At 37.7% G+C, this 23,498-nt stretch overlaps 2 protein-coding genes across 5 annotated transcripts in view; both read left to right on the top strand.

Annotated features, from left to right (window-relative positions):
- LOC124636497 (uncharacterized protein CG43867) overlaps positions 1-23,498 on the top strand; it is a 370,559-nt gene that overhangs the window by 9,621 nt on the left and 337,440 nt on the right. The gene's annotated exons all lie outside the window — the stretch shown is intronic.
- On the top strand, positions 11,548-12,422 carry LOC124636500. The gene is made up of 2 exons (XM_047172612.1): positions 11,548-11,810; positions 12,020-12,422. The coding sequence occupies exons 1-2, from the start codon at positions 11,638-11,640 to the stop codon at positions 12,420-12,422; spliced, it is 576 nt and encodes a 191-aa protein (XP_047028568.1). The 5' UTR covers positions 11,548-11,637.

Consider the following 23,498-nt stretch of genomic DNA (forward strand, 5'->3'; position numbering starts at 1 on the left):
ACAGCGACAGCCGATTTATTTTCCATAACAATATGGAGCGCTAGGTTAGATTCGCCATCTAAAGTCCCGTCACCCATAAAACATCTGAACTTTAAATAGGAAGAGCGACGAGGAAATCGCGGCTGTTTTTCATGGCGGCAATAAATATTATTAGATAAATATGTATCATTGTCCCGTGTCACGCCGCCTTCGAATATTTCGATATAGAGAGGAGGGAATTCAAATAGTTTCGAGTTAGAGCAAAGGGCTTCAGGCTCGGCTTTGTACCTTCAAAGAAATATCGGTTTTTGTATTTCTCGTCGACGTGCCGTAACACCTTGTTTTGAAATAATATATCTTACATTTGACGCACGCTCGCGTATGAGTTTGAGTTATAACACCTATTGAGACCGTCTCAAATGTATTTTTTGCACCAAACGTTTCTTTTTGTTTTCCATATTATGTGCCAAAATGAAACGGGATAATGCAAACGACGGTGGCATTAAAATAAATGTAGATTGGTAGGTCTTTTTTGTACAGTCACGTTTTTAATTAAATGGAATTTATAGGCAGTGAACGTAACATTATGCAAGTCACATTTTCACATGTGACTTGGTTGACTTTATTGCTTTCATGTATTACTTGCAAATGGCGCCCAACGAGGGGCACGAAATATTATACATTTTAAAGACATATTACTTTTGAATACGTAACATGTATGTAAATGCACGTCACATATTCCAGTCAGCAGATGTTATACAAAATACATAGAATTTATAACTTGACAAAAACAGATAAATCGAGGACCCTGGTATAATTTATGTGCGGAAAATAAATCTGTAAGCGGATACAAGTTTATCCGTCCTTTCAAAATAAGGGTATATGGCGCAGGTCCGCCGCGCTCGGAAGTCGGATGACGAATGTCCACATCTTTGCCCTGGGACGGGTTATATAATGCGTAAAATTACTGTCTTCAACTATCTTCATATGTTTCGCGTATAGTCTTCTCTTCTGATGTACGTTTATTTATTTAGGCGCGAATAAATCACTTTTGGGATGCACATATATTTTTAGCGTGAGCTCGTTACGTCAAATGCCGTTTTATTTGAAATGGTATGAGCTGCTACATTTGTTCTTCTTTCTGAGTTGGTTTATTACAGAGGTTATTTCATAGACCACATTTGATGATGAGTTATGAACTTTTTAAAAGTAAATGATACTTGTTTTTGTAACAGAACTGCAAGAAAAGGACTTTGCAAGTTAAGTAATTAAAGGCACCCTGCTATGTAAATAAAGTTGCGAAGTGGTGGACTACACTTCCCTCTTGTAAGTGTTGTAGTGCATTCCTGAACCTCCTGCTGAGCCAGTATCTTAAGCGTGCACAGCAGAGAGGGGTCACGTGCTCACCACTTCAGTTTAATTAAGCGGTGATTAAAGTTCTGCACCGGACTTAGTAGAATTCATTCGCGGACTCCGCCTTGTTGGCGCCCAACGTGGGACCACTTTATTAATATCCTCCCGTAAAAGCGTTTACATTAACAGGTTTTTGTACGAAAACTGCCTTCTAATATTACCTCAAGATACCGCCATAAATTAAACATGTTTGATATTAAGTTTTATAAGGGTACAACGAATTTATTGGCCATTTTTCCTTTGTGAAATCTTGGAGCCCCGCTGAGTATCTGGAGCATGTGGGGTGTGGAATACCGGTCACGTACGAGTTACTCGGCTTTAATTAAGCGGTGATTAAAGTTTAACAGTGGACTTTGGTGGAATCCACCGCCTTGCTCGACTTGTGGCTCGACGTTCCACCACTTTTTCATTAATTGTTGTTCACGCGGTGCATTGAATACAAAGGCGTAGGCAAGTGTTTGTTTCGTTTCATTGTATGTTTTGTCTTTATCGAGGTTTGATCTGTATCTGAGTCTTTTGCGATAATTATGTTCAGTTCACAGCTTCAATTACTTCTATAGAATAGAAGTAATGATGTACACAAAGTTTCATACACAGGCGAAGGTCTTGGAAAGCCTAAATTAATTAATTATAAAGCAATTACGGACGTTCAGAAACACCTAATTACGTATGATGTATATTAATAAGGCGATAACATAATTCAAAGTTACACTGTAAAGAAACGGAGGCCTCCCGTTCAAAATATATTTATCGTTTGCCTAATTAGCCATTAGAAGGTCCCTTTTTCCTAAGAACGCAATTAATTTACAATTATGTACGAAGGGCTGCACAAAGTCTTATTAAATAAAATGTTTCAAAGACCGCTTCCCCCATTAATTTTGGGCAATTTCTTTCTTAGACGAATCTTTAATTATCAAAGATTTACAATTTCTGAAAAATTTCCCTTTACACCTCTTCACATTCACTTTCTTTGGATATTTTGAATCCAGTATTTTGCATTAATCCAGTTTATATCTTACTGAGATTGTTTAAAACAACATTCTTAATTTATATTTCTCAGTCTAGTTTCACATTTTCTTCGAGCCTTAATCCCGCTTTCCATTAACCATCTCCACAAGGCACACTTACTCACCACAAAGTAATTTACACCATTTAACCTCCATAAGGCTAAACGCACTAGCACATTAACCAACAGTCTACATAATTACATCGTTGCTAAAATATTCATTCCTTAGAACCCCGTAGTGAATATAAAATGTTCAATCATGATCTTCTACCGGCCCTGTTTGAGAAGACCATTTTATCTTAGTATTTGAATTTTTAATAAAGAGTCAACGCAAAATATTCGTCAAAATATCCTTCTTAAGAGTTTCTACGGTGTGTAAAGAAGTTGCTTAACATTTTTCAATATTAAAAATGCTAAGTTTATTTTAGTTTGATGCTAAGATAAAAGGTTAGGTTGAATTAATGATGTGGCTACGTTACAAGATAGACTTTTAGCGTAAAGTAGCGTAGCTCAAAATACTACTTGCTGAAATTGTAAAGAAAGATGGTTAAAAAGGGTCATATATAAACAAATGTAGTAATGTTATTAAAATGCTTGCTAAAGAAACCATTGAATACACACTCCGTACTTCCTACTAGACACAAAAAACATAATGAGTAGAAAGTCAACGAATCGCAATTACAATTGATTTATTTATCTTCACCAATGAATCTGCATGCTTAGTAACTCTTTAATTATGTTGACTTACCAATTCATTCACTCACGATGCAGTCCAGGAAAAAAGCCGAAGAAAAATTGGATTTCTCAGGGCGCGAGGTTTCAATCGTGGCCGTATTTAATTAAGAGCACCCCACGGGCTTTCCCTGTTACAATGTTACGTAGAGATTTTATTTTGCCTTGCTACGTCTGGCTACGGTATTAAAGTAAATAGTGATTTTAACTGCTGTGAATATGTATGTGGTTTTAAGTCTGATGGACATTTCGTCATTTGTTATTTTCAGAAATAGGATCATTTTGTTGACGCTAATGGTGAAAGTTTAAAGTGTGGTAGGTCATGACCTACTTCAGTTGTATATTATCCAAAACTACATGTATACTACTAAAAGGCATAACAAAAACTACCAAAGTACGTAATACACGAAAAAATATATTCTCCACTGGTACACAAAGGTGTTACTTTCATATGTTCTACAAAAAGTTTTGCTCAGAACAAACGCTTTATATTTTTTTGCTAAACAAGGTCTGTATCAAGATGTCTATCAAGTAATTTGTAAAGAAAGAATGGAAGCTATTTGTTAACGTTGGCTGGCTTTACGTAAAGATAGGATCAATTTCAGATGACTATACGTTTCATCAAGTTTCCCATCCACGGACAAAACTCTCGAGACTAGTAAAAACACAAAAGCTTCGTTTTCAATAAAAAAGACTTTTTCAGTCGGAACTACAACTAAATTACTGTCTATTATGACTCTTGGAATAGTTTTTTCTATTCAAATTGAATGACCATGTCTGTTGCCCAGGGGAGTCTCGAGATTAATTCAGCCAGTTGCTTTGTGTTCAGATATGAATTATTGTTGCCCACTGTATTCAGATGGGCAACCTGTTTCGCTAACTAACGGGACTTGTTTTGATTACGTATGGTGGTATTTGGGTAAGAAATTTTTGTTAAAATTCGATCGGAGATGTAAAGTAGGTTAAGACTATATGTTTAAGAATACTACCATTGAAAAATTCAAAAGGTATTCCAAGTCGAAATTCTTGAAGCAAATGTGAACATGTGAAGACAAGCTGTGGAAGACAAACATTCGATTCATTCAACCTGAAACCGAAAACATTTCAAGAATACGACAGTACGGTAACGAATAATGTATGAACTGCAGGATTTTAGCATTTCTCGGCAGCATGTATTCCTTCAAATCGAAATACAAGCAAAAGCGGATTTACTAGCAGTAAACATGCTCATAGATGGAAATGATGCCCCGATTATCCTTATAAATGGTAAGTATGGCCGTAACTTTCTTAAATGTGATAGAATGGAGCTCAGGATTAGGAATATTTTGACATTTTTCGGAGGAAAATAAATAAATAGTGGACCGTAAAGAAAATACGCTTGGAAGACTTTCCTTTGGAGTATGTTTTAAAAAGATTAAGGGCTCGGCTACGACAGAATAAGTGAAAATAAAATAGTAGGTAATGAACTACTTTTTTAATGTGGGTTTTATTAGTAGCAGCCATGTGAAAAATGTATGTCTATTATGTACTCTTACAGGTAGGTACTTTCTTAATGTACTACTTAACCCCCTTATGGCATGCAGTATCATACTTCTCAATATATTTTGAACAAAGAATTACATAAACATTAAAACGCAATCTTCATCTATGATAATATACGAATGCATCGTTTGATATTTTGAAACACACGTCTGTCTGTATCTAAAGCTCAAAACGAAATAAAACATCGACAGCGCCGCTCAAAGGGCTTTCGGTCGTCTGCGCCACTTTAGCCGTCATACAACAGTTCGTCTTTGTAATGCTATTGTAGCTGTATTTGTTGTCCCTCTATCAGACGGGACCCAGGTGTTCATTGAATTGTTTCTCTACAAAACCATTTAGTTGCCATGAACTGAACACTCCCTTAAGGTCGAATCGCTCTTAACTAGTTTCTTATTGTTTATTTGTACTACGTTTTTTGTAACATTCGTCTTAATTTCTTTCTTTGTTTCGGCAGCAGGTTCTTTAAGGTAAATAACTGTTTTTGGGTTATTCATGGCGTACATTTTGGGTTGTGAAAGTTTTATAAAGAGATTCATTGGTTGCGAAATTGATTTTATTAAGGAACAGTTTACTGTGTACTTTGTCAGCTTTATCCACAAAACTTTTTGAGTGCAATTAAATGTTTGGCAGGTCTTGAACAAGATTGATACATACTTTCTGGTCTTACAGGAGATGTGGGTTGAGCTAAACCCGAATCAATTTTAAGACATAAAACTATTAATATTCTGAACCTTTTATACGTAATAAAACTTTTAACGAAATATTTCCTTTACGAACCAGTCCATCATCCCGACCTTTCTAAGGCTCAATTTCTTGTTTGAAGTGCTCTCAGGTACACATATCAAAATAAACTGCTTCAACTTCACGCCAGCCGAAATCACATCATTTCTTAGCACCGCCGCCGTACTAAACTTGAGATCCTATTCATCTTACCCCACTTTAGCTTGAGAGGTCGAATGCTTTCTTCGCGTTTTTCGTATGTGTATAAATTATGAGGTGCAGCTTATTCACAAATTTTGTTCAGAAAATCTGAGTTTATTAATAAATTGTTACGATATTCATTGTAAGTTACGTAACATGTTAAAATTGATGGTTTTAATTATAGGCATGCTGCCTTATTCACACTACATTTAGGTCGAGTTAAAACTAAATTGCTGAAGGCTAGGTTTTAGACTAGAGCTGAAAATAAAATAAAAATCCACAACAAAACCACAAAATTATATTCCAATAATGCACATCTTTTCAGAGCTATACACATCGAAAATGCCATTTATTCCATACCGCATTCTGACTCCTGTTGGCTTTTCAATGCATTCCCCAATCTATTGTGCGATATGATTTAAACGACGCTCATAGAAACTTGTCAATGGATTTGGGGCCACAACCATTGTGCACTTATATGTTAAAGACTTCCATTTCAATGGATTTTTTTGAACGATTTTAAATCTATGGGATGAATTTTGAAATTGGAATGGGATGTTGGGCTTGCGGTGAATGGTGTGGGCTTTTTTATCTTAATCGATATGATTGTGTGACACTGCAATAAAGCAATCTACAGACTTAATGTCGAAGGTATCACATATTTATAAGCAAGTGTATGTGGCAGGTCAGAGGTATTTTGTAACGAGATACCTACACTGCATCTGGTAGATCTACGGGTTTTACACTTAAAATAACATTAAGGTAACAGCATAGGTATTTCTTCCTTATAAATATGACTAACTAAATTCTTATTTGAAAATTCTATCGTCCAGCAGACATACCATCAGACCATCCAATGGACAAACTAACGACATTAAAAGTAGTTTCAATAGCTCTAATTAAACTATCCGAACCTCCATAAAACAGTTAGCAGCTCCGATAATAATTATGAAAGCTACTGAAACACCTCGGTTCGCTATAATTTGATCAAGCAGTGGACACGGGTGTCTCAATTAGTTAACACTTAACAATGGCGAAGTTTTTACGTCGAAACTTGAACAGACGTTATTCAGAAAGTTTAATGCTACTGCTAATTATATCGGATTACGGGAGACGGTGACGAACTCAATGGATAAATTGCTGTTGGTATTCCATGATTTATTTAGCTGTTTGTTTGATGTTACTAAGGCATTTGTTCGCCGGATATCGTTATAATTTATCTTCTGTTCAAAGATTTTTATGGCTTTCATAGCCATGTCCTTAGTTTTTTTTCATCAAACACGATTGAAGCTTGAATTTTTTATGTCCAACAGTTTTAAAACTATTTGCAAAGCAGATATGATATTACATTCCATTTGCACAAAAACCCGAGAAAAATCTAGATCCACATTTTAATATTTCCAATGGCACGAGTATCTTTGCGGGCTTCAAACAACCATTGTATAAATCCCTCGGACGAACGCTTTTATCTTTGTCTCCAAAGTAAATACGGGGAGATGAAGTCTTGGAACGGTTCTCCCCAAGATCTGATAACCATCAGCCTTTATTGGATTTTAAACTTTAGGCTTCTTATTTTAAAATTAATTTTGTATTAACAGCTGAAGCAAGTTCTTTGAACTTTTTTATTTTCAATAGAGCGTTCGTTCGGTCGGTTTTGCTTTTATTCTTTGGAGGAACAGATTGAGACAAATATGGTTGACGTGTTGTTTGATTAGAAAGAAAGAACAAATAGAATCCAGAATTTAATTTGTGACTGAAAATAAAATAAAATCTCGAACAAAGAACATTAAAAGGTTCTATTTTACTATGAAAGTTATCTGAATTCCGGTTCAGTAATTAATGAAAGATCCAGTAATCTCAGACGAGATCTATGCCGACCAAGCACATTGTAATGTTTTCCATTACAATTGTGGAACTAAATAGAAGACATTAAAGCTCAATAAATCAGTAGAAACAAAACGTCTTGTGGTTGACGAGAACGAGATGAAGCGATCTAATCATGAAGACAAGACGGTTGGAGCGAGAGGGATGGAAACAAATGGCTCCCATGAGCCTAATGATTGAGCACCAATTGTATAGATCACAGAAATGAATAAATATGAGTTCTGAGTAGACAGATGTTTGTAAACTATTTCAATTGATTGAACGAAATTCATTCTTTTTAACTGAATTGTAGAAAGTCTTTTGTGAAGCATGTATAGTCATTTGGGTGCAAATATACTTTTGGAGTGCACACAGCGTATTTGAAAGGATGAAGGGATGAAACCTTGAACCGGTAAATGCATATAAATATAACTTGAATTAAATACACATTCAACACTCTTTAATACAGTGTAGTAACTACCTACGAAGTCTGTTATAAACACTCTGAATTGAATTAAAGAGGTCCGTTGATCCTTAAGGACAGTCAGATGAAAGGCGACCCGTGTACTGGTTCAAAGGGCTTCTAGTTTATAATCGCTGACCCTTGAGCTCAATACATTATTAGAGAATGCCCAGTAATCCGACACAACACGTGTAAAATTGTGTCTGTACCACAAAGGTTTGAGAGCTTTTAGTTATTTTAAACCAGGAATTGCTCGTGGCTTTACTCGATTTGTGTCTACATAAAGCATATCTTGAAGTAAATTGTAGTAGGTACGTACAAACTAAGTCAAATCTTATTTTTATTTTTTGGCTATCTAATAGTATTACAGAATGGGAAAGCTAACCAAGCATTTTTCTGTCATGAAACACCCTTATACAAACTTCATATTGAATTCTTTAATCTGCTACAAACGATACGATACTAATATCTAACGTTTAGTGGTAACACTAAAATGTGATAGCGAAAAAAAAAAATATTTTTATTTAAACTCTTTTTCTAACTGAACAACTTCAAAACAAAATTCTGAAGCATCCATTCCGGGTTAGAAGATGTGACCAGGCATCCATATGAGTTGTACATTGTACAGTACAATATAATCTTTGGTCTATAAATCTGTTGGTCAGACAAGCGGTGCGGGTCAATTTTCTTGAACATCTGAGCCCTAGCGGAACAGACAGACTACTTTGTTCGACTTTTATATTACTGGTATCAGATTGTTGCCTTTTTCTTTAAAGTGTAGAAAATAATGACTTGTTAAGGAGTCGCAAATATTTATTTGCAATCCATAGGCTTACTAACGTAGCTGTAGGTACCTACAACAGTTTTTTTTTTTCAGAACAGAAACCTCCCTTTCCCTTTCCGTTTTTTTTTGTTTTTGTAGTGTCCAATACCTTTGGTGTCTTTTAGGGGCAGATTGGGGACGGTTGGCCAGTAAGCATTTTTTGTTATTGTAGAGCATGATCGGATCACAACCTTTAAACCTTTTAATGAAAACTGGACTAATGCTGACACAATTCCAAATTACTGTGTAAAAAAAAACCTATGTTAGAGAACCAAAGAGCTATTGAAAGGACACTTTGTAAAGCAATAACCCACAGCTCTTTCACAGCTATCTCATCGCGTTGGAAGTCAATAGCGAGCCGTTTATTTAAGTGGACCATTACAACTGGCGCAGTTCTGTTAAAGGCTTATTGCTGCGTTTTGTTCCTATGTAGTTCCACTACCATGTATTAAAGAGCTAGGGCTGAAATTTCTTGTGTAGGAGCATCATAGAAGTATGTGTAATAAATACAAATAACTTTTCTTTTTGTGAAGTCGAATAACCAGCCCATCATCATCATCATCATCATCATCATCATCATCATCATCATCAGCCTATCGCAGTCCACTGCTGGACATAGGCCTCTCCAAGTGCACGCCACTGAGATCGATTTTCGAATAACCAGCCCTGCCTTCTCAATATTTATAAATACGAAAACCTCTTGTTTGGTATGCTAATATGCAGTTATGGTCCAAATGTGAAAAAAATTTGGCATATAGACCCTTACAGGGCTATTTTATATCTGGGTGCTAGAAGAAGTTCCTTAGTGACACGATTAAAACAAGAAACAGCTTCATATGTTCAAAAAGTTAAAAGTACATTGAAATCTGGGTCATATCTTGCTAAACCTTTTAGGCAAATGTGAAAATGTTTTACCTAAGAACTCCACCAAATAGAATATCGGTCAAGGCCAAGAAAGCTTTCTTGAGCTACGTGTTAGCAAACGTCTGAATAAACTTGAGAACCGCATGTTAATATGAGTGTTCTTACATAGGCGTAGAAATGTGGAATAGAAGTGTTGGGCCTTGAGCTAGACTGAAAACATAGCATTTTAGGTCTAGGACAACTGAAACGGCTTGGTAGTGAAAGATGTTTGAAAATACAATGGTGTAGGAGTGTGGTATAAAGTGTTGAAAGCTATATTGAAGTGTATATGGAAAATGGAAACTGGTTACGCATAATCCGGGTGCAGTTTTCAACATTCCAAAAATATCGCCTCGATCAAATTCACTTTTGGAAACATTCATAAATAATTACAGATTTTGTGTTTATCAGATTTTGACTGACTAATTTAAGGTCAAGTTCGTCTAAGTCTAGCTATTGCCCATTTTTCAGTAATGGAACAGATCTGCAATATTACATAGAATGCTATGCTTTGTTATATTGTATACCTTTTGTACCCTATACTAGAACTTACTAAAGCCATAATATCAAAACCTCAAACCTCACCACTTCTATAACATTATAACTCACTACATAAATACAAAACCCTCACTAAATCTCAGTTCATTACTCCATTGTAATAAAGGCTGCAACATTTTATAGCCACGGTGTCTAAGTGCACTAGGTGATTGGAAGCCACTAAATTTATCGGCCAGTACTTACGGCCGATACAGAAGTAAAGAGACCCATAAATTCCCCTGACGTATCGAAGTGGTGACAAGGTACGGAGAAAAATTGGAACGTATATGCGGAGCTGGATTAATCTGGAAAAGGATTGGAATGGAGTTTTAGATTCTGGTGGCACGTGCTTTTAAGTGGCATTGCTTCCATACCTTGGTTGGCTTGTTAGGTTACGTCTGACTTAGGTTTTTCGTTTCGTCTTTGTTAGTAAGTTATTCGTTTATTTTTGTTCGTATATGTAGTGAGTGGATATACGATGTGGTAATGTTTACAGTGTATTGGATTTCTTATACTAAAACAGACCATATTTTGTAAATATGGAATGAAGACCGTCCTTTGTAATAAGCGTTCACAAATTAACAAATATAAAGACCAAATGTATGGGGTGACTCAGTTTTATTTCAAAACTGTTAACCGCGAAGAAACTCGAGTCCGGATAAACAGGCCGTTCCATTATGAGAATGGGCGGCACAGATGCGAACGGGAGCTGCGGACTGTTTCACTAGAAAATACTCCAGTGAGCTAATAGTTCGCTCGCGGCTCTCAGTTTTGTGTTCAATAAAGAATATTTCTGCTGCCATACTTTCAACACTACCTACAGTCTATTAATTCAGTTTGAAAGAAGCTTTGGTACATTTTCAGTTCTTGAGTTCATTTCTCCTCAATTCGAGTCAATACCAAGAAATCCAGTGAAGCATGTCTTCCGGTGTTCGACGGTAATGTCGTAAACCTTCGGCTAATTTCGCGCTGCAGAATTTCTGCCACTAATAAGTCTTCGTGTTGTTCCAAGGCGGGGCGAATTTGCGTTAAATTATAAAGCTTATTAACCATCGTTCCCCAGTGTGTCGTAACCTGCCTCAATGAAATGTTCCACTGTAGGTACCTTACTTCATCCAAGTTTCTCGTTGACTTCACTTGAATTATGTATTTGGATACCTAAGTATAGCGCGAGATTTTGATTAATTAAATTCTGAATGCGACATTTTTCTTTGTCTTCGTCTGCTCGTCTAGACTGGAGTTATGAGTCTCATCTCATTTGTATTAAATCCTCTAGAATCACAAATTATTCAGACTCTTCTAGGGTGTAACATACCAGTAAAGAAAATAACCTCTTTGGCTTGCATTCTATCACGCGAAGAAAAAAAAATCTATTTGATTGTCACAATGACACTTATTCTTAAATACATTCAATGATATATTTTTATATTTTATTTAAATGGAAAAATAGCTAAAATGGAAAGAACTAACAGCAAAACATCACAGAAACATGGTTCTGGGGATGACCAAAATAAACAAAGCGATGAACAACCAACCACTTCCCGGGAGGATGACTTCACTCCCGAACAAAATTCACACAACATGAATGATTTCAATGCCTTAGATTTCAATTCCGCCGATGAAATCAGGTAAGAGCAAATATTTATGTGATAAACGCAGCTAGTAGCTTGGTGCTAGTTAATAAAAGTTTGTAAAAAGAAAAAATGTACGAAACAACTGAAAATTGTTGAAGGTTAAGTAAAGAAATTTTTGGAGGAAATTAGATTATATGCTAAAAAACTCATGATGACGGTATGCATCATCGCAAAAATAAAACACTTCGTTATTAAAATTTCAGACAAACAATGAAAGCAGTTTTAACCGGAAAATTGCCACCGCAGTCCTTTAGCGAAGAGGCCAATCATTTCCAAGCAGTAAAAAGAAACCCAGAGCCAAACGTCAAAATTAACGAAAACAATAGTACTGCAGATGGACACAAGACCGTTCAGCGTCAGGTACAGCAGAATTTGTACCAAAAAATGAAGTCTACAGCTCGGGCCTGGACGTACAAGGCACAACGCTTTGGAACGTCCCGGCTCAAGAAAACTGGGCGGCCACCGACTGCGGGTCCATCTAAAACAATCCGCAAGCCCAAGCTTTCGTCTATGTATTTAGGAAAATTGGCTAATGTTGTCCCCTTCACACGCCGACGGCACGGATCCAGCGAGTCTGATGTAGAATCTGTAGTTATATTTTATTAAACTTTTTGGACTTCAAGTTTACATTTCATTATACACTAGCAGTTTAGCAGCAACCTATTATTGCAGCTGTTAAAAACGTTTCTTTGTTAATCAATTGTGGGATCAAAGATTCGTTTATAAGCTTGAGTGGAGATCGTTTATGTTCTCCCGTGTATCGGTGAGCGGTGCTATCGTATTTCAGCAATCTCTTAGCGGATCGTATCATATCGGAAATTGAATTTCCGATTGGCTCTCGACTGCACAGCAGACTGTCTGTAATAGATGGTCCCGCGGTCCCTGTTTCACGGAGTTCATGAGGATGATAGATAGAAATACTTGGAGGCGTATTTCAAACGTTCCGATGTGGAAATTGAGGAATATTGATGTAGTACCTTTCTCTTTTTTGTTTATTTTGCTTTTTTACGAATAAATTGTGTTTATTTTAGCGAGTTCAAAGCGGTTACTGCGGTTTGTTTATCGAATATAGATGAGTTTACTGAAGGCTGCGTATTTTATGGACTCGATAACGAGTAGTAGGTACTGACCTAAAAACATTAATCTTGACAAGCGATCATAAAAATATTGTTGAAAAAATAAAAGTTAAAAGCTAGAGTGACAAAACAAGATTGGTGCTTCAATTCACAGCACGTTAGGGCACCGCGTTGTTTGTACATGTTTTGACAGGTAATGTAATATCTTGTAATATGTAGTGAGATAAATTGGGTTTGAGCGGAGCAGTATTGACGCGGGCACCCGATATTGATGTTGACATGTTCCAAATAAAACGAGCTGCGTCGTCTAGATAAGCCATTATTTGAACATGTTTCACTGGAGCGTGGTTTACAAGAAACAGATATAAGAAGGATACCTACTTTACTTCCTCAAGCTTTTGTTCTATCTACACTTTCAATAATCTAATGGTAACTGCTTTTTGTAGATCTTTGTTTTTACAATGGTCATTGATATCTTTTTTATGATTGTTTCCTTTGACTGTATAACTTTAGCTAGTTATGGAAATATCTAAGTAATTTATTGCAAGAGTCTTAGAACAGAGTATTCCCACAGGGCTAGTACCAGCTGATATTGCGCCGCTTGTTTTAAAGCAAATTTTCCGCCCTACGGACTTTCACGAAATCCCGACCTTAAATAGGTCCGTTGACAAGTAGAACTGAACGCAGCTTAACACTGCCTTGCATACATTACAAGAGCTAAGTAAGTAAGTTATCGGCTATCTTTCTGTCCCTTGGCACGTTTTACAAGGGAAGCTACGGCCAGCTGAAGAACTTCAACAATGCTTTGGACCCACAAATTTGGGTCTCTTCTCACTGCAAAACGGACCTTACCAGCCTCAGTTACAGTTCATTTTTGTTTTTCATGTCCCGTTTTTTGTCAAGCACCTAGTGAACATCAGGCTAAAATTAAGTCCCGGTAGTGAAATGTCCTCTAATAATGAACTATGACCCCCTGGCCCTAATCTACGGACCCTGGCTACAAGTTTAAATTGCATCGTCCGACCTAATTTGGACACGTCACGAAATGGACAACGTGTGTTAATCGCTGCTTTTATTTATATCATCACGCTTTCGCCTTTAGGGGGAGACAGAGTGCTTTTGATTAAGCTAATTGGAATTTAGTAGATTATGTTGTTTTCTTCTATGGGATTCTACTAATATTATTTGTCATTCGTTTCCGCCGGTTAATTTCATTTTTAAATATTTCTGTGGAATCATCTTCATCAATACTCAGTTAGTGGAATGCAATTGAACTACTGAGTTAGAATTTGTTAAGAATGATAGGACGGGATTGTGTTTCTACTCATTCATAGGGCTATTGGATATTTTTATGAATACTCCAGTGATATGTTCCAATAGGAAAAAAAACTTGTAAACAGCATTCATATACTACATGTCTTACCACAGAAAGCTATTACCTACTACACGTTTATAGCTAAATTCAGTTAACTCTAAGATCGCTGTCAAGCCAATGGCCTCGACTACACATTAAGTACAGCATATAACTTCAAAACTCTCTATTTACCCTTTTACAGAGCTTGTATTAATAATGAATTAATTAATGCATCGCTCGCAAGTTCCGAGACGGCGGGCCCCTGCAAACTTGGCCCCACCGGGACCCGGGGCCCTGGCATACGTATGGGTTCTGTACATGTGTACTCCTGACTTCTCGTGTGTTTGTGTTGTGTATTTTGCAGTTCCCGATGCAAGCTTCATTATGTTCGAAGTTCGTATATTGCGCAGTTTGACAAATGTTTGCAAGTTATGAAACTTTCTTCAATTTTAATGTACTTCTTTGCTTCTTACTTTTGAAATGTTTTCTGATGTTTGCGATGTGCTTTTGTGTTGTTTCAGTCTTTTGGTTTGTTTTAATGGATATACGAAGGTTCTTTCTCTATTTCATATAAATTCTCAGCTAGATATTGATTCATGGGCATCCAGAGACATTATTAGTCTATTTGATGTTCATTTAACACGAATATAATATAGAAGATATTTAGCTACATTAAGGTCTTGATACACCGTTTCTCCGTTGCCTTAAACCAGCGTCGGACTGGCCATACAGTCGAGGTGGCATTTGCCAGCCGGGCCCCAGCCTGCACGGGCCCCCCCACACAGGCCTGGGTTGAGAGGCATGCGGCAACCTCAGCACAGGGGGGGGGGGGGCGCGCAGCGTGCCCCCTGTGCTACGGTTGCCCGCGTGCATGTCTCGTAAACTATGCGTCTTACAAAACATTTGAAAGACAAAACAATTTGCTACAAATTATGACTTGACGAATTTTTTGTAAGATGCATAGTTTACGAGATATCGCGAAAAAAGTGTTTTCACCCCTTTTTTCAAGATGGCGGCCGGGGGACCTGGGTGGCGACCCCACAAACTTGAGATTAAGCTTCTATTGACCCCCCACACATGTCCCAAAAATAAAATTGCATCCTGTAATAAATGCATTACTCTGTCCTTAAATTGTAGGTAACATTTCAATGGGCTAAAATTGCCGGAAAATTATGGGAGTTTTATTTCGCTTTCTTTTATGTAAGTATTATAGTGGTCTATTTTGGTATTTATTTATTTTCCAGCATATAATTTACATTTTTAAATATTAAATATAAAAATAAAAAACATTTAAAAATATAAAAAATAGGTTGCCACCGATATCGGGCACAGGGTCCAAGGTACCGGTGGTTAGGGTCCCAGAGACAGAAACCTCCTCACAATACGTGCCGTATCAAGGAGTACTGCCTTCTGAATCAGTCCCTTGATCCAGCCGCCCAACGAGAGCCTCCTGAGGTGTTCGTCGAGGCTCTTGGCTATTAAACCATTGGCCGTAACGACAATCGGCACAACAACAGCCGTGTCGACACTCCACATGGCGACAACCTCGTGCGCTAAGTCGAGATACTTTATTTGTTTCTCTTTCTCAGCTTTCACAAGGTTCTCGTCATGCGGAACGGCGACATCGACTATCATCGCGCGGCGCGCTGATCGATCTATCACCACAATATCAGGCTTATTGGCTACAATAGTCCTGTCAGTGATGATAGATCGATCCCAGTACAACGTGATATGGTCCTTTTCGAGAACTGGGTCGGGCGCATACTTGTAGTACGGTACCTCAAGGTCTACAAGGTTGTATTGCAGAGCAAGCTGCTGGTGGATAATCTTGGCCACTTGGTTATGTCTGTGCAAATATTCACCATTAGCCAAACGAGAACAACCAGATATAATATGTCTGATAGACTCACCCGGATGGTGACATGCCCGACATATGTCAACCGTCCCGTCTTTCACGATATATCTCCGGTAGTTATTCGTAAGGATAACTTCGTCCATAATTGCACATACAAACCCTTCGGTTTCTCCAAACAAGTCACCGAAGCGTAGCCAAGATACGGACGCATTGAAGTCTACATCGGGGCCATGAAGAGCCCCGAAGAAGCGTCCGTGTAGCTGTTTGCTCTGCCATACCTCCTTGCGATCATGGGTAGTTAGTACCACAGGTCTGCGCCAGTTCTCATTTGCCAACGATAGCGGGGTGAGTCCTTTGTCCACTGCTACCATATCACGATGCATACCCACGTCGCTTTTGAGAAGATATTCTCTGAGACTGCACACCTCACGGTTGTGGAGCGTCTTTGCATTTAAAAAGCCTCGGCCTCCACATTTCCGTGGGATGTACAGTCTCATCACCGACGATCGTGGGTGATGCATTCGTTCTGCGGTCAGCAGTGTGCGGACTCTCCTATCCAAGGCATCCAATTCAGTTTGAGTCCATTTGAGTATGCCGAAGGAGTACATCAGGACTGGCATGACCCAACCATTATAGGCGCGAACCTTGTTGCCGCCTGATAAGGAACTTTTTAGGACCTTATTCAGGCGGCCAAAGAAACGCTCCCGTAATGACTGTTTCATGACAGCCACATTGATGCCTAACCCCTCCGCCATACCCAAGTATTTATATGTATCGTTTGCGGAGAGTGATCTCAGGTTTATGGAATCTGAGATCACACATCTCTGGTTTATAGTGGTTATTATTATTATCAATAATAATAGTGTTTATTCCGCCGTTTGTAAAATAAACTAAAGCAAGAAACCCTACAGGAACCGGTCATGATTTCGAAGGACTGAGACATTTTTGCTGTTGTAAGGTCGCGGCAAAAACGCGTAAAATTCGCAATTTACGCGGTTTTCTAATATAGAGGTTAAAAACTCGATGAATTCGGAACTGCAACATTTATAAATAACAATTAAGAAACGTAACGTATTTATTCACTCTCATCTCATAATTTTGATGAAACGGAACGCATTACGCAAGTAAGGAGTCTGTGGTTTGGGGAATCCCCGACGCGTGCGTTCGCTGCTCCTTGAATCGCATTTCATTGTTTAGTCGGTTTGTATTGCCCTTACCGCCGATACTCTAGTTCAATTACATTACAAGTCTATCGCATCAATTGCAAATGTCGATCGAGAGTTGCTGTCAAAAGAACTGGAATCTTTTGCAAATAAGTTTTGTGAACTGCCTAAAACTCTTTGGGATGAGCACGTTTCTCCTAGGCAGCATAAGCAAGATTCAGATTCACAAAGCGACGAAGAAAACGACGAAGATGTTTTAGACTTAGACCAGGCAGCAAAGGACGCCATGTGTTTTTCCAGAAGTGGTTTGGACGTCTGTCAAAGTTGCATACCATGTGCATGTAAACTTTTATCACAGTATAATATGCATATCAGCACGTACACCACCTTATATGTTGCATATTGTGTAATTCTCACAATTTCATTCACGCAAGTGACTTGTGAGAGGCGATTTTCAGGGGCCCGATTCTCCTAAGTTAATAATGTCAAAATCGAATAGTAATCGAATCGCAATACAATCGTAATAGCAGTTTTAACCATATCGGGCATTCTGCTACTAATAAAAGACAAATCGTATTCGATTGACATTTGATTGGTGTGCGATTGGTATGCTATTTTGGTAATTTTGGTCTATACGGTAGTTTGCCGTGCAATCATTTTGCAATCGTAAAACATTTGCAGACAAAATGATTCATTATTGAATGACAGAAAAGAATAAAAACGTTTATTTCAAAGAAAAAATAGCGGAATGCCACGTACGCTTCAATAGTAATCGAGTCGGGATTGGATCTCAGTCGAATCGAGTCGAACGTCAATCGAAGGTCGCTTAAGTAAAATTAGGAGAATCGGGCCCCAGCATTGAAGCGCATTAAAACGAGACTTCGTTCTTTACTGGGGCAAGAACTGTTGGATTCGTTGATTATATTAAATACAGAATCGGATCTAATCAAGGATGACGAAAACAACAGCTTTTACGATCGAGTCATTAACTGCTTAGCTGAAAGTTCTCCTCTTTAAAAAAAAATGTTGATTGGCTAGCTTTATATAATTTGTTCTAAGTAAATACCTCCTTACTATTGTATTGTATTTTAGTATAGTAATAAATTTTTTATAGTTTGTTTATCTCAATTTGTGTATCTCAGTATTTTTCGATAGTATCCCATCACCATGGTCTAGTCTCGGGCCCCGGGATTGTGATCAGCCACCCGGGCCCTTCCGGCCCAGTCCGACCCTGCCTTAAACACACACAATCTTCAGAAAATCAACACTGTGTAACAGCCTATATTATGTACGAGCTTAAGGCTGTATGGAGAACACCCAGAGCAAATAGTAAATAGACTATTGCGTGGGTACTAGGCTGAATACTAAGATAAACACTACACACTACAGAACAGGGTAACGCACACTTAAGCAAATACATACACAGCGTTTGTCTTGGCAAATTAATCCTTCGCAAAATCAATTTGAAGATAGAGACTTGTGTTGAATCCTATTTACTCATTCAATGTAGTATCTTAGTGAGATACTCCTTTGATTGTTAGTCTGTCTTGTGAGCTTAGCATTTGTTGGGTAACATTTTGTAGTTTCTGACTGATTAATGTATAAGCTACGGTTCCATTAATTAGCAGTCCTGGTAGGACATAGAAGGTCGCCCATCCTAAGATAGACCGCGGGAGGGATACAACGAATGATAAATGTTGATGTTACAAAAGTACTATCTCTCTTCAAACAACACTACTGTCTGCTTTTCTTGTTCTACAAAAAAGAAACAACGTTCCCCTTCAAACTATTAAATGATCCGTCTTTAGTAGGATTTACGTCTGATTGTCTTCCTTATTACGAAAAAAATATATCCTCCCCGCCTTATGTTGGCGTAATCAGTTACCATGGGCCACCATAAAAAAATATTCCATCATCTCAAATAAGGCGTATTTACTCAATATAGCCGTAGTAGCCTTTTTCACGGTATGAAAAATTGTTTACGGCAACAGCGACACGCTCGCGACTTAGGGTTCCGTTGTAAAAAACCCTAATTTCCGTGCACCCTTTCATTTATAACCCGGCAATCTGGAGGCCCCGTAGCTTATTTATAGGGGTCTCGGCCATTTGATGGGTGGGAGTCAGAATGTGTAATGATAAAAGTTGTAAAAAATTGCGCAGACTTGCGATTTTGTGTTGCGACTTTTTTGGTGATAATCAACAAACTTTGGTGTATAGTTGTCTTATATGCTTATAAAGTTGATTATTTACAGACTCCAAAAATCTTGAAATATGTTATGTTTATGTTTATACACAAGTTTTTCAGCTTGGCACATGATATCTAGACAGCTTACTGATGATATGTTTTTCAAGATTTGTCCTGAATGTCTCTGAAAATAAGACCTACTCGTACTTTTACAGTATCAAGACACATTCCCGCGATAAACCAATCGCTCGTCTACTCCGCACCACAAAGCCCACTGCATCTTCATGTAGAGCAAGTTTACGAGTGTTAGTTTGGCTGTTCGGCCGTCTCGATGATATGTTATCATCGCTCGCTATTTTTGATGCGTGGACCCCAAATCCGGCACCCCTATCTCGACCGGTATTGTGTCGCGACTCATAGATAACCCTTGTAAGTGGCTCTTTTCGTCACGTTACTACGAAGACGTATGCCAACACTGACGAACAATGGATTCGCTTTTATGATTTTTTGCTGGAAATAGTAAAGTCGTAAATGTCTGAAGAATGTGGTGGGGTTTTCGGTTTTGAGATGGATGTTTGTGAATCCGTAGCAGTAGGTGATAATAAAGCCTTAGTTCAAAAAAGGGTTGTAGCTTTGCAAGGACACGACGTCTTGAGTAAGAATGATTATTTCAAGAAACTCAGCTCTATTTGCTCTGAGAAGATATTCTTCCCATTAATGGAGCTGAACTGCTATTTTGGTTAAAAAGCTACAGTAGGTACATATTTACGTTTCCGTTGACACACAAACGCTCTAAACTCGTTATTTAATTGGAAAAATGTTCCCGATATTTTCCTCGCTTCCTATTAGAAAAAAAATATCCAAATCCGCTATGAATTTTAAAGCCATATCTCACTACGGCTAAGCCGGACTTATTTAGTCAACTTTTTCCCTTTTTCGCAACAATATATTAAGTGGGACCTTTTCGCGGAATCCGTTCAAATTACTCGCACCCCCTATCCGGGGGGTGGGGGGTGGTCCCACGTATTAAAGGAGGGATTTTTAATTATATTTGGACTTTAAAAAAGTGGCCTCGCAAAGTGATTACTGCGTGTTCTAGAGAACTTTGTTGATATTTAAATTAGGCCGTTCTTTGTTGTGGAACTGTCGCCATGATAAATATAAAGGGTTTGGAGGGGTTTAAGGTGATCTTCACACTGCCCCGCATCACGCTGCATCTTGCGTGTCGACGCACCTACGCGCGTTCCTGCGGGAGTGCAGATCTGCATCATCGTGCGGGTTTTTCACGCACTCACGCGCGTAGGTGCGTTTTGTAAATTGACGCACAGCGAGTTCCATTTTCAAATATACACGTCACGCCCATTCAAAATCACGCGCGGCATTGCGGGATTCAGTGTGCCATACCTTGCGTCTCGCCCCGCACCTACGCGCGGGGGTGCGTGTTTCTCCGCATGTATGTGCGTGATCCGCATGAACGCGCGTGGATGCATTTTCAGTGTGTTGGACTATGCGTGTTTTCCATACAAACGGAGATATTTCCATACAACGGAAAAAAACGCATCCACGGACTACGCTGCATCATGCGGGGCAGTGTGATAATCGCCTAAGAGTCGTTATAATTAATAGATTTTCTAAGCAGCTGCTTTAAGGTAAGCGTGCTGGCTGTATTATGTCATAAAAAAACGATAACGCAAATTAAAACCTACAAGATACTAATAAGATTTTAGTGAAATGCCATTATGAAACACATAACTATAAAGCTTTAAAATTACTACCTTGAAACATTATATTTAAGGTCAGCAAAAGATTCTCTTGTTGTTCTCAATATACATATCTTAACAGAACTTATCTACATCAAAATATAGTTGGTCCGTTGGTCTGTGGGTCAGAAATGTCTTGTATAACGCCTCGCTGTCATAGGGTTAACAAATATGACGGGTCAGATAAGACTCCGACGGACGGACGGACGGACAGGGTTCTAGATAATGTCACAGTACACTTATGTGTATTGTTTGTATGTAGAGAGATTTTTTGCTTGAGAAATTTTGTATTTTTAGATAGAATTCTTTCCTTCAGATATGAATTACTGTATGGCTAGAAAAACGATGATACATTTTGTAAATTGTATACTTATCAAATTGTATCAAAACGGTGTGCAACAAAATATAATGTTTTTTTTGGAAACGCTTTAATCTCCTGGAATTACCTGCATACTTTTTACACCACATCAAATTATTTTTTTTCAATGCCTCCTGCCAATAAGTCTAGTTTTTACAGACAGAAAACAATCTAAACCCTTAACTGAAAAGATATAACGCTCAGTTTTAACAGCATTCTTCCTTCATGTATCTACTTACAGCGACAAACCGCTAGTTATTCATAAAGCCAGCCAACTAAAACAATCGCTATGAACTTAAAGTTTATTCTCGAATACAAACTATTAGCAAGTCGAGTGGCTTCAGTGTATCTTTGTGCTTAGTCGATTTAAGTTGCGCTAACTTCGATGAAAACTAGCCAACTTCGCTGCTTAGTTATGAAAGGTTAATAAATTGTTATGTCTTTGTGATTTTTTTATTCTTTGACACAAGCTTTTGTTTTGTTGTTCATTGAACTTATAGTTTGTGTATTGTTTAGGTGACTTCAAGCGTTATTTCTGTGGTAAATCGAAGTGACAACATTACACTTTTGACTCTTTACAACATTAGACGTAGTAATGAGTTTCTATCAAGATTTTTCTAGCAAAGAGTAAAGTTTCTGTAGATTGACAAGAAAATATGTGTGGTACTTATAGCATGTAAAAAATCTGGTGTAAAAAATAACAATTAACTATGCCATATTTTGAACTGGAATAAAACCTCGATCTCCACTATTATGCTTGTATGAACGGTAACTGCTCAGCTGCTAAATAAAATACTATTTAAAATTAAAACACCAGTTCTAAGAAAACGAATTTAATACAATTAACCCCCTGTTTCTTTAAAACCCATTACTATCTACTCTTTATAGTTCCCAGGTTTAAAATGAGCTGCAACAAAATAGTTCTCAACCAAAGGATTTTCTTAGTTCTCATTACTGCTTGGAACACGGAGTAAGGAAAGATAAGCAGAGATGCTATGCAGGTAGGTTAGGCGCTTTCTTCTAGGTCAAATCCGTACTGTGGGCATGACCAAAATGATCAGTTACGAATGAACTAAGGAAGCATTCGGGTTCTTTGAGTCAACAGTTTTAGTCCAAAGACGGCGTATGATGGCGAAAACAGTAACGTTCCTCGTCCCCCGAACACCCGTATATTGGCGCGCTACTTTCTTAGGCGATTTTCCGTTATGGCACCTCTGCTAGTCATTTTGTTTTCCATGGCTAGGAAGAACTAAAACTGAGTATCTGAATATAAAGATAGCTAAGAGAAAAGATAAAGTTAATGAAATCTCTTCATTGCCGGCTATTAGATTTAAATCTATTCCTTTTAATAAGCTCAAAAGGAAAATTTAATTTCTTGGATGCATTTCGAAAAGCATTGTACTTTGTGCATGGGGTAAGCTTTGATCTTTTAATGGTGGAAAGAGTACCTCTTCAATAAAGGTATATTTTGTATCTTTTATAGAATTATTTTGCACCAAATTATTACATATTTTGTTTTGTACAGATCTTTTAACCGACTTTTAATACATTGATCGTTAAAAGTCGCTTATGTGTTTCTTTGTAAGCATACAGGGGTTAAAGTATTGAACTATTTTATTGAGTAGGTGTTTCTTTCGATAACCGGGCATTTTCAATTTTGAAAACTAGATACAGTTCAAAAAATACTCATTGAGGCTTGATAAATTAGTAGACCAACAGCTCACATAACAAGAAGAAAAATGTACCATACAAAAACTTATCAGAAATGAATTAATCCCGTCCTAATGTTTCCCATCTATCGAAAATCACCGCATAAAGCATTAAGATACGAACAAACGAAGCTAATTGATGAGATTCAATAGAAAACAATAACGCACCGTATCTTGATTTACTGGGCGCACTGTATTGATGTCACAGTATTAATAAGACCA

Source organism: Helicoverpa zea, chromosome 14, assembly GCF_022581195.2.
Source record: "Helicoverpa zea isolate HzStark_Cry1AcR chromosome 14, ilHelZeax1.1, whole genome shotgun sequence".
NCBI lineage: Eukaryota > Metazoa > Arthropoda > Insecta > Lepidoptera > Noctuidae > Helicoverpa > Helicoverpa zea.